Source organism: Ambystoma mexicanum, chromosome 1p (genome assembly GCF_040938575.1).
Source record: "Ambystoma mexicanum isolate Mex_15411 chromosome 1p, UKY_AmexF1_1, whole genome shotgun sequence".
NCBI lineage: Eukaryota > Metazoa > Chordata > Amphibia > Caudata > Ambystomatidae > Ambystoma > Ambystoma mexicanum.
Window position 1 is genome coordinate 34498805 of NC_090921.1, and position 12352 is coordinate 34511156.

At 44.9% G+C, this 12352-nt stretch overlaps 1 protein-coding gene across 1 annotated transcript in view; it reads right to left on the reverse strand.

Moving 5' to 3' along the window:
- Positions 1-12352, reverse strand: part of LOC138565351 (uncharacterized) — a 146473-nt gene that overhangs the window by 93248 nt on the left and 40873 nt on the right. Inside the window, exon 3 of the mRNA XM_069642972.1 lies at positions 9123-10166. Within this exon, the coding sequence (XP_069499073.1) occupies positions 9123-10166 (1044 nt within the window). The remainder of the gene's footprint in view (positions 1-9122; positions 10167-12352) is intronic.

Here is a 12352-nt window from a genome sequence, read left to right on the forward strand (position 1 = left end):
AACATAGGCAAAAATGGGTGGCAGCCTGTTCTTCATGCATTTCCCTGTGCATTTTCTGGGAAGTTCTGGCTATCATGATGTTTTCAATGCCAGTAAGGCACAGTTTTTGTGGTAGGGCTCGGATGCATGGGTAAAAACATCCCACAACACTCCCTCCCACTCCCTTCGTTTAGCTGACCACTTCTTTCTCACTGTACCTCCGTCCCCTTGTGCCTCCTCCTGTTTCTGCAACTTCCAGCTCCTAGCTCCCCTGCACTGGAACTCCTTACCTCTCTCAATCCGCTCTATTCCTACCTTCTCCTCATTCCGCACCTCCCTTAAATCTCTCCTTCTCCACCCCCCGCCTTCAAACCCCTTCCCCTTCTTGCTCCCCTCCTTCCTTTATCTTTTGCCCTTGATTATCTCCCTCCTCTCCCCAACCACCCCACTCTCGCCCTTTCCCCTTCCCTCCTCCTTCTCCTCCTCACTCCTCCCTCTCCCTCACTGTCCTACTGCACTACTCTCCCTATTCCCTTCAGTTTAATTGCTCTTCTTACTGTTCTGTTGGTTAACTGATTCATAATTGTAATTTGCTTCTATCGTTATATTGTTTTATGTATCAAGTTGTTCAATTGTGCAGCATTTTGGTGTAAAGCGCTATATAAACAAATAAATACAAATACAAATATACTAACTATGCCGACGACACCCAGATCCTCATGCCAATCCAAGGAGACAACCAAGATACCCTTCACATAAATAAAATCTACCAAATTATTCAAACATGGATGGCCACACATGGTTTATGTCTTAATGATGATAAAACCGAGCTATTAATCAGTGGATCCATTAGCAAACTAAACAAACTCTCCCACCTACACAAATCCTTTACCATTCATGGTATCAAAATCAATGTAGCCAATGAAGTCAAAACGTTAGGATTCTACCTAGACTCAGCTCTCAACCTTAACAAGCAAGTTAATGCCACAGCCTCAGCAACCAGCTAAACTTGCAAGTTAATTCACGCATGCAAACCTTTTCTGTCCACCGACAGTTGCATCACCTTAGCACCAGCCCTTATCCTATCAAAACTAGACTATTGCAACGCACTCTATCTAGGCATGAGCAAACACAACACCCATAAACTTCCAACCTTGCAAAGTAATGCCCTCAGAACTACATTAGGCATTCCCAAAGGTCTCCACATATGCGACCAAAGAAGAGCTATCAACTGGCTGTCCATCAATGACCGTATCAAACTTAAAACCTTGAACATCACACACAACTGTCTTAATAACAAAGCACCTGCATAGCTCACTGAGAAATGTAATAGGTATACATCACACAGCCCTATTAGAAAAGCTCAAACAAGTAGGGCCTCATTACGACTTTGCAGGTAGCCATGCCCTTAATAATATCACTACTTCATTGGCTTCTTCTAATCAGGAAGTACAAACCCTAAACAATGACTTCATGGTGTCGTCAGTATGCACTACTCTATGCTGGGACTGGCTACTTCTAATCAGGTAGTAAATTACAATTGGCTACTCATGCGATGGATAAAGGCAACTCGGACAGTGTTTGACGTGCACCTCCCGGAGACATCTCCTTGGTAAAACAAAGGCTCCTTCATTAGACCAGGCACATCTGCAACCCCCAGATGGTCACTTTCATCTCGTAAATTCGCTCATTGGCAACACCTTGTATGACTCCCATCCTGGAAGATGTCTGTCCTGGAATGCTATCCTCCCTATCTGTGTACGGATCCAGATGCCTTTATAAAAAACATATCCATGCACCACTCCAAGGAAGTAATTTTTGCTTATTTATTTGGTAAAGTGAACGTACTACCTGAAGTTCACTAGACCGACCACTGCTCATTGGGGGCTGAATGGGTGTTTGATTAATGCGCGCTCCATGGTGGCGCATAAATTAGAGATGTTTTCCCTGTTGGAAGATCACTGCCCCGACCTTGTGCTTGTCACAGAAACTTGTTTTTCTGACTCCACAGGTCCGGATGTTATACAGACTTTACCACCTGGCTATGCTATACTCCAGGCAGACTGAGGTGCTAAGCATCCTGGCGGAGCAGTGGCTTCATTTATAACTCGCAATATGAATGTTTACTGCTGCTCAGTTTACTGGAGGCAGAGATGGAACATTAGTAGTTAAAATTGTAGTAAATGCGACCTGGGTATGTCACCTTGTATTAGGATACAGCCCGCCCTCGACGAATCTTGCTACGTTTACTAGAGCTTTTTTGAATGATGTATCTAATCTAGCGCTGCAGTATAAGAACCAAATTGCTCTAGGAGACTTTCATTTATGGGCAGAAGAGGGACCTATCAATGCAAACAGGGTTTTCCTTAGAGCCATGAAGCAATTGCATCTGATACAGCAAGTTATAGGCCCAACTCACATTAAAGGCCATACTTTGGATCTCATATTTTCTTCCCCTTCGCTTGTGAATTTCTACCCAAGCCATCCTCTTACATGGTCAGACCACCATATTGTTCCTTTTAGGATCCTGACAGTCGGATCACCGAAATAATTTGTTAACTACAGTATACCAACTTTGAGATGTAATTGGGCAAGAGTTGATCCTGCTCTGGTCTTTTCTAAAGTTGTTCAGCAGCAGGCCGTGGATCCCCATGAGGTGGGCCCTATATTGCTGGATATAGCTAGGCTGGTCAGCACTATGGAGGCAATGGCAGACGAATTGGTGCCATTTCATCTGATGGCAGGGCGCCATCATGTTGCGACCCCTGGTACACACCAGCACTTTGTGTGCTACGCCTAGCGACTCGACAGGCAGAGCCTAAGTGGAGAAAACATTATGATGTCCAACTCTGAAGACAATAAGGAGCAACCCACAGCCTCACATAAAGGCCTTGAAAGTGGCTAAATCACTTTATTTTGCCGACTCTATTCAAACGGCGGTGAAATAATAAACAATCCGACAGACCAGAGCAGCAATTCGGAGTTGGTCAGCTTGCAACCGCTAGGTGTGGATCGCTCAGGTTTCTTCATTAGTAAAATTGAAGAGATCAGGAGAGGCATCACAGGGAAGGGGAATATCGAAGATAGCAATCTTGTGTTCTCAGAAAATGAGACCCTGATACCACTTAGAAAAGCAGAAACAGCTGCTCGTTTCTCCATTTTCGCTTGAACAAATAAGGAGGAAATGAATAAGATGGTAGCAGGGCTAAAATCTGCACCCCCTCTTGATGCCACTCCACTCTATCTGCTAAAATTGGCACCAGAGGATTTTTATGATACTCGGGCCACATCGGTGAATACATCGCTGATCTGGGGTCAACTTCCCATTTCTAGCAAATTATCGGCCAATCTCACTTCTACCCTTCCTTATGAAGGTGTTAGAAACAGTGGTGACTCCTCAACTGAGGACATTTCTCAAAGGACAAAATATCCTAGGCAGCTGTCAAATAGGCTTTCGCCCCCTGATGGGAACCGCATCGATCCTAGCATCTTGGTTTCACGGTCCCAAACAGTCTCCCTCTACCCGTATCACTCATCCCCTTTACTTTTTAACTTGTATATTCGCCCTTTGATGGCTCTCATTCACTCGTTTGGCTTTAGGGTCTTCTCTTATGCAGATGACACCCAAATTCTGTTCAGATTGGGCCCGAAACAGGCAGATGCAAGCAGAAGATTATAAAATGGTTTAGACATCTGTCCGGGGGTGGATGGTGGCAAACTGGCTCAAGTTGAATGGTGGGAAGACAGAGGTCCTGATTACCAGTCTGCCAGAGGCGGCGAGGAGATGGTCCGATGACTTCTGGCCATCATCGTTTGGTCCTTTGCCAGAACCAGCCAAAATAGTCTGTAATTTTGGCATCAAGATACCAGAATCTTTGTCTATGGAGACCAAGGTCAATACAGTACGTGGACTGGGTTTGTTAAACTTAAACAGCTGAAGAAAGTTCTCCCTTTTGTCCCTGATAAATTGTACCCAGATAGTGGCATGATGTGTAAATGGAAGCATTGATTATTGCAACGCCATCTATCTGACATAACCATCCATTACATTACAGTATTTGTATTGTGCACTATGGATCTTGGGCCATAAAGGCGCAGACAATTGGAACAAAGACAAATTACACAGAACATTTATCTCACTATGATGGAAACTCAAGAAGCGTACTGAAGGAGGGATAAAATGCTAGAGTTATTCAAACAGATGCGTTTTTAGATCTTTCTTAAAGGCCAACAGAGAACTTTGGAATCTTAAAGTAGTCGGTAGCTGATTCCAAAGTTTAGGGGCCACCAAATGGAAAGTCCCCTTTTCGGCTTTTGAAGTTCTACTCCTAGGGACTATTAACAAGCTCTGCCATTGACTTTATCAATGATGAAGTCCTGCCGATATGACGGCATTAGCATTAGGCCTTGTCTACATTTGAATGTTATGGTTAGAATCCTAAACTTGACAGGTGCTTCAATAGGAAGCCAATGAAGCGACCGTCTAGCATCCGTAACGTGATCTCTTAGAGTCACAACTCTTACTGCCCTGTTTTGAATAATCTGAAGCCTATGAGCATCTCGCTTGCCAAGGTCGACCAGTAGGCTACCACAATAATCCTTGGCCCCAATGATGGCTCTGGCGATTGTTTTTGCACTAGCCTGCGTAATGAGAGGCGTGAGATGATAAAGAACTTTAACGTAGTACGCTGATGCAGCAACTACGCTAGTGACATGAGGACTCATAGATAGTGACTGATCGAGAATCACCCCCAAAATCTTGAGTTTTGGGACAGAAATATTATGTTCATACCCTAGTCTGAAGGAGCCAAATTTTCTATCCAGCTTGATAAGGGCGGCTGAACTACCCACTATCATGAGTTCAGTTTTACTTTTGTTTAAAGCCAAGTTATTATAAAGCATCCACTTATCAATGAGGTCAAAGACTCTGTTTATCTCAAGTTCGACCCACGAGTGACATCCGGAGAACGGGATAACACATTGAGTGTCGTCCGTGTAGTTCGAGAACATAATCCTTCCTCATACAGCGTTTGCAAGTGCTGAAAAATGCAGCAGTGCGCCTGCTCACACATATTCCGGTTGGAGCAGGAGTAACGATGGCTCGACAATCTCTCCACTGGTTGCTGAATGAAGCCAGGGTCAAATTTAAAGCTTTGTGCGTTATGCATCGTACACTGAATGGCAAAAGATGTTTGGCCATTCAGGAAAAACTGCTTAGATATATTCCAGCCCAGTCTCTTGAGATCCGCGAACGCAGCTTTTCTGCATGTACCCAAATACAGGAAGAAGAGGCTGGGTGGCCAAGCCTTCTCAGTGCCAGGGCCCAAGCTTTGGAACTCTTTGCCCTACCATCTAAGAACTACCATGGATTTTCTCCCTTTTAAGCAAAGTCTAAAAGGTTTCTCTTCCGCTGAGCCCGGGTTTCTCTTTGGTCCCTCCGTTTGTGGTGGTTGTTTGCTTAAGCGCCATGAGTAGTTGATTGATTGCCTAACTTGGGAGTCCTACTTCAACATCACTAGGTTAATATGCGCTGTTATCAGCGGATTTGGCTTTGAAGGTGTTTAGCTAATCTAACACACATACTCACACTAATTAAAATGTATCTCGGCTTCGGCTCCTGCAAGCTGCTTTTTGGCTGTAGATCACACCCCTTGATCTTAGCTCGGCACTTGCATGTCAGTGGCAACCTTGGCCATCTGCACTCTCGCTGGGGGAAGGAAACATATTTCTTAACTTGACAGAACTGTGCACCAACTTTAAAATGCTTATCTAATAGTCTGTCACGCTTACCTCATAAACTCTGTGGGAGCACTTCTCTAGAAAATCTGGTTGTACTATTCTTAGTGTGCGTTGTAATTCTATGTAGTCAGGTTATCTAAGAAAAAACATTCAGCAATCCTCAATATGCTTGTCAAATGCACCAATTCAGTAATTACCTCTCTAACTCTCCAGGGTCTTTACCTTTTGTTATTTGTTGGTGAGCTCTCCATCCTGCTTCTACGCAGGGGCACTTGTTCTGAAGAATGGAGATCAAATGTAATTTTCTGAAGGGAGTAAGGACCACTAGTGTGCATGATATGAGAGAGAGAGAGCTATTAGGAGAAGGAAGGATATAGAAACTATCCCTGACAAGAATAGCACAATTGGAGCCGTTCCATTAACAATAGAACGTGCAAGACAAGGAACTCCTCCTTCCTAAACCAAAAAATGAGGAACGCCTATATGTGTGTGTGAACAAGTGACCAGACAATGTCAACTGCTGAGTAAATGTATTGTGATTCCCCTCTGGACATTAACAACCAAGGTGAACTACACCTTTACACTCTCAATAATGTTCTTGCCTTTTTTACATGAAACACTAGCTTCGTGCGGAATGTGCGGTATGCTAACTAGAGCGAGACAACTTCCAACAGCTAACTAATATGACCCTAGTTAGTTCCGCTGACTGGAACAATTGTAGCACCCAATATATGATAACTCAAAACTTTGTCACAGGATTGCAGAACCCTACAGTGTGTGTAAAAGGCTGAATGACAGGGGAACAACTTCTTATAGCTGACACAAAAAACTAGGTAATTCAACTGACTGGAAAATGCACACTGTCAATCTAATGATCGCTAAAACAAGTACGCACAATAAACATTAACAGCCAATACTTGCGATAAATGTAGGTTGACAAGACAACGAACTTCAACAGCTGACGGAGATTCAACGAAAATATTCCGCTGACAGGAATGAGCGCGGCAACAGTGAAGGCAACTGTCGATAATGCTGACTGAAAAACGAACACTATGTAATACTGTGGTAGTGACTGGGAAGATACAAGGCTAACTTCAGAGGGAACAATGGAAACTACGGTGAAGGATATTTCAAGAATGGGCTGAGGAAAACTGTGACTGGAACTGGCACCGCGGTAAGCGTACACTGCGAAGCAGACGACGCGAAGCGCGGAGCAGCGCGGAGCAGGAGCGGGAAGGGGCTTATATATGCAGCGAGTGTGAATCACTAGACCATCACTATCACTTCCCATAGGACCAGTAGGCCGCCATCTTAGGTAATGAGGAAGTGTCTTCTGCCATATAGCCTAGACATGGTTTTTTCCTTGTTACAGACCAAGCATGATAAGCCGTGGTCCACGAATTCTTAAGAGGCTAATCTAGGGGCATGACCCATGCTCATGACATAGTCTTTGTTCAATGCTGCACTTACATCGTGGCTTACTTCAAAATGGCTGAACTCTGGCTATCGCAGCGGTGAGAAACCAGTAGGTATTCTCGCTTCTTTTTCCCCCGGATCCTCTGCTCAGGTGGCCAGGGCACGGCCATGGCCTTTGGATCCAGACGCTGTGGGTGGACCAGTGCAGGAGGATCACCTGGGTCGAGGGACCATTGGGAGGCTCACGGGTGAGACACGGTATTCCCTTTTCCCTAATTACCAAACATCCTATTCTTTCCCGACCCTAGCTGGATATTGTGACTCTTATGCTGTCTTGCCTTCCCCAATTTCAAAAACCACTGGGATGAAGAGGAACAGAGCTATGAAGATTACCCATTGGAACCAATGTACCGTGGATCCCTATGGAAAGTCTCCATCTTGTCCCATTAACGAGGACAGGCAGAGTCAGGCCTCCCTTTTCAACCACCCACACCTGAAACGCGTTAAACATCCCTACCAGTATAAAAAGCAGAGCACAGGAACACACTCTGAGCGAGCTGGGGATGTTGGAGGGAGCAGATAAGCCAGAGGGAGATCAATCAAGCTGGAGAGAACCTGGAGAACCCGGAGACCAATTGTGAACATTGTGCTAAAGGGGTCCGAGCCCGAACGAGGGAGATCTGTGGTCCGACCCCGATCGAGGGAAACCAATTGTGAAAGAAAGGTCTGACCCCGGCTGAGGGAGACCTATTGGGAACATGTGTTTGAGGGGGTCCGAGCCCGGATGAGGGAGACCCGGGGTTGAAGCCCGGAAGAGGCAGACCCACTGGAAAATGTGAACGCTTATACTTGCAAACTTTGAAAAAAACCTGAGGAAGAGAAAGAACTTTGTTTTGTTTTGCATATGTCCAGGCATCCTGCAAACAAGAGACTTTATTTTGGCGAAAAGAGTTTGTTGCAGAAAGCCCTGCCTTATGTCCTGAACTGCATCTTCAAGGCAGAGAAGCCAGAGTGTGTCCGAAGCTCAAGTGTGCCACCTGGTCCCGTGCTAAAAACTTGGGGAAGGGAACACATATACTCAGTCATTCTGACCTATTATTTTCTGAACACTCTTTCTTTTGTATACATCATTTTCACACACCATTTGTATTATAAGTAAGGATTGGCAATAGGTTTATTAGTATAGGCCCTTTTTATTTTGCCAAGACTCCACTAGGACTACGTTATTTTACTTTGATGGTTGTAGCTTGCTGCCATCCTTAGATTTAGGGTTCGACAGGCGCTCATCCAACCCTTTGAAGTTCAATAAATACCCTTGAACTGTGATCACTTGTGTCGGTCTTCACTGTTTGATACCATGCCTTCATTACACTGCCTACTCACCATATGCTGTTCCTGTTTATGTTAAATGTTAAGTAGAGACCTACTACTGACCACTTATACTGGCCTATCATCAACTAACAAAAGGCACCTAAATACATGGTATGCCCATTCTTTACTCTATTGTGTGCACCTTCTTGACCCCTTCTGGGTTTACCTTCTACTCTGCAACAATGTTGCTACACAGCCTTTCAACCTATAACACTCCTTTCAATAAAAACACGTGCTTTGCATAGTTAAACTAAAATGGCAGCTACAATGGAAAATACAAAATGGTGGCGATCGCCTTAAAACCACTCTGCGCTCTTAACTAATAGAATTGTGCAGTCTAAACCTCTTCCCACGGTTGGGACGTTGGACATGCATCCCCCACGACTGGGACATTGGACAAAAAGGCCTATTGTTCTACAGCACCCAAAACCAGCTCAAGCAAAACTAAACATATTGATTTATTAAAAGAAATCTCTAGTGTAACAGATACAGTAATCTGACATGTTCACAGAAATGTCACTAGGTATCGCACAGGCAATTAGGCTGTTGTGGAATTCAATGTGAATAGAACGGTTTATAAATATTTTAGAACTTCCAACTAACACATGGATACTCACCTGCAAAGGAGGTTTTGGTTCTTCCTTCCCCCATTCCCGCCTCTTCCTCAGTCCAGTACCTTGCTTTGCTGTCCTCATGTTCACTGCAAGATGGTGCATCTTCTTCAATCTTCTCAGTTGCTTCTTCATAGTGATCTCCAACCAATGGCTCCTTCCCTTTGACCCTTTCTCTACCCTCAGAGTCATGGACGTGTATTCTAGAGGAGTCATCATCTTCTCTAGTCGTTTCATTCTCCTCCGATAGTAGACATGATCTCTTCCTGAATACCTTTAGGGGTTCATCACACTGCACACCCTCCTGCACCAAGGAGGCAGTCACATCTTGTTTTTGAATTGTCCACCTCCTTTTCGTTGGGTGGTGGTCTCCAACAGATGGCCCTGCCTCCAAAATACCTTTGGCTATTTCACAAAGCTCCTCGTGTAAACTCTCAGGTGCTCTCACAGATGGAAAACCCTCTGCCCTACTATGGGGGTCGTTGGGTGAAGAATAGTCTCTTATGCATGGACCCTGCATTGTATTCTGATGTGCTCTTACAGATGTAAGACCCTCTTCCCTACTATGGGGGTCGTTGGGTGAAGAATAGTCTCTTATGCATGGACCCCGCATTGTGTTCTGATGAGCTCGGATTAATGGCTCCCCACCCAAACCATCATGCAGTTCTGCACTCGGCTCCTCGTTCTCACATGATCTGGCTCTGGGAAAGGGCACCTCACCAAAGCACTTGTGGGGTTCAATGCATGGCTTCACCTCCGTCACCATGGAAACAGAAGCACCTTGCTTTCTGAAACTCATGTCATTCTCTGAACAGGGCGTGGCTCTGAAAAATAGCTCCTCCCTAAAGTCCTGGGAGCTTCTGGCAGTGGTCTCTTCCTGCTCTTTAATAATCACTTCCTCTACCAAGTGCCTGCCATGCGGCTTCAGCAACAAGTCTCTGGACTCCGCCCTCTTGTCCACCCACGCTTTCTCCTCGGAGTCCTGGAAATCTTCAAAAGATGTCTCTTCTTTAATCCTTTCTTTGAATGCAGGCCTCTGACACACAGACTCTGAAGAGAAAAGAAGAAACATGTCATTAAATGAAATACATTTCAACTAGTGAAGATCACGCTCAGTGTGAGCACCTAATTCCACCAAAATCGTAGTCCTGATCTGTAGCCATCTCCTGCCCACTTATTAAGTACTATTTAATTAGGTAAAACTCAGAAACGAGAAGGGCAAGAATACAACATGAAATGCTTCATAAAATCAAGATTACGATTCTGCCTGCCTGTCCCTATGCCATAGAAATGAACCAGATTTATGCCAGCATTACATCTTCATGCTGGCATAAATTCTATGGAATCCGCCTGCTTGTTACACTGGCAAAAATGGAAGATTCACTAGGAGTCTATTGTAAACGCTGCCTGCTACGCAGAAATAGAAGGCAGCGGTGTGCAATAGTGAGTGCAAATGATGAAAATTACATAGTCCAAAACTATTTGACATAAGCACAAACATGACACGTCCCCTCTGTGTCACTTAAAGGGAGCCCGAATATGAGACATGTAAGGGAGCAGAAGGAAGAGACTAGCACACACAGGTGGCTGTAAGGAACTCATGCTGGCAACAGTAAAGACAGACAAGTAATCACAGTTCGAGGGTCTTTATTAAACTGTATACAAGTTGGAAATACGCCTAATCTAAACCTAAATCTAAGATGGGAGAAAGCTTCGACCTTAAAAATGAAAATAAATTGCTTATACTAATAAAAACTATTGCCAAATCATTACAACTAACTATATAAAAAGTGTGGGATAGGGTTTTCAAGAAAGAAGTGTTCACAAATAATAGGTCAGGATGTGATTGCCAGGGGTCTCACTTCCCCACATTTTGAGCACGGGATAAGGTGGGTATCCTGAGCACAGCACGCACTCGAGCCTTCCCAGCACGAGTCGACAGTTCTGTTTCAGCCATCAGGGTCTCTTTACTCTCAAAAGTCTCTTGCCTTCGAGGGCCTGATGTCTCAGCAATAACAAATAAAAGTTAGTTCGCTTTTTGGTACTTAGGGTGCTGATTTTTCACACTTGGGTCCCCCTCTTCCTGGTGCAGAACTTTTTCGAATCTCAACCTCCCTCTGCAGAGTTCACTATGGCTTTCCTCTGCATCACAACTTTTAAACAGTTCCTGTGGACATCCTTCTGCCAGGTTCACCTTTATCAACACACAGTTTCTTGGGACGTTAGACTTTGCCCCTCTTTATCGGCATTCCTTCTTCGGGTTCACTCTTGCCATTTCGTATTTCATTTCACGGGATTCACGCCCCGGTACTTTTCAAAGGTTTTCTCTTTCTTGATGCGGGATTCACTTCTCTTGCTTTCTTAACAGTTTATCTGTGAAAGACATTTGACTGTACAGCGATGTTGCTAGACCTCCTGACCTGTCTTGGCGGCTCTCCTATGACCTTCTTGTATCAGTAGTTTCACTCAACACAGGATCAACCAAAGTTTCTCGAGTCAGCACCCACTTGGTGCCAGTCCCCTCTGCAGCTGGTTTTCCCTTCACAATTTTACAGTTCTTTGAACTTTTTCACTATGCCACTTGCCGACTTTCCTTCAACACAGTTAGGCTTCTTATCGTTTAATTCCTCGACTCACCGGCTGTGATGAACCGCTTTGGCTTTCTTTGTATCTGGAGTCAAGGTTGGTACCACAGAGACAAGCGTCTCTCCCCGGCTTGGTTATCAGTGCAGGAGGGTCTTGTGTACCATTGACATCTGCTGCAACACAAGCTGGCTACTGCTCGTGGTCTTACGATTCCTTCTGCAGAGGATTCACGGGCCTTGGTTGGGAAGGGTGAGGTCGCTTCTGTCCTTGTCGCCTTCTCGGTATGTGCTGTCTTGCTCTGCCTCTTTAACTACTGTGCTGAATTAACTCTCATGGCATGCGCACTGCCTTGCTCGTAGTGTGCTTTCGTGCTCCATCTTTTATCCCTGTGGGGAAGGGAAAGGACTGACAGGTGTGTGTGATTATTGTCAATTGCCTGACTTTACATTGGGACATGTCAGGTAAATGGCTCTGGTGTTAGTCCGTTGTCTTTTGTATTGTGCAAAAGTGTTTGTATCAGAAAAGGGGGGGCAGTGTTTTCGAATGTCCTATGTGGCAGGATGGGGAAAAGGTATTGGAAGAAGGGGGATACCGCGTCTCACCCGTCAGTGTCCCACTTCCACTCTCCAAGGACCCCCATCCAGGTGATC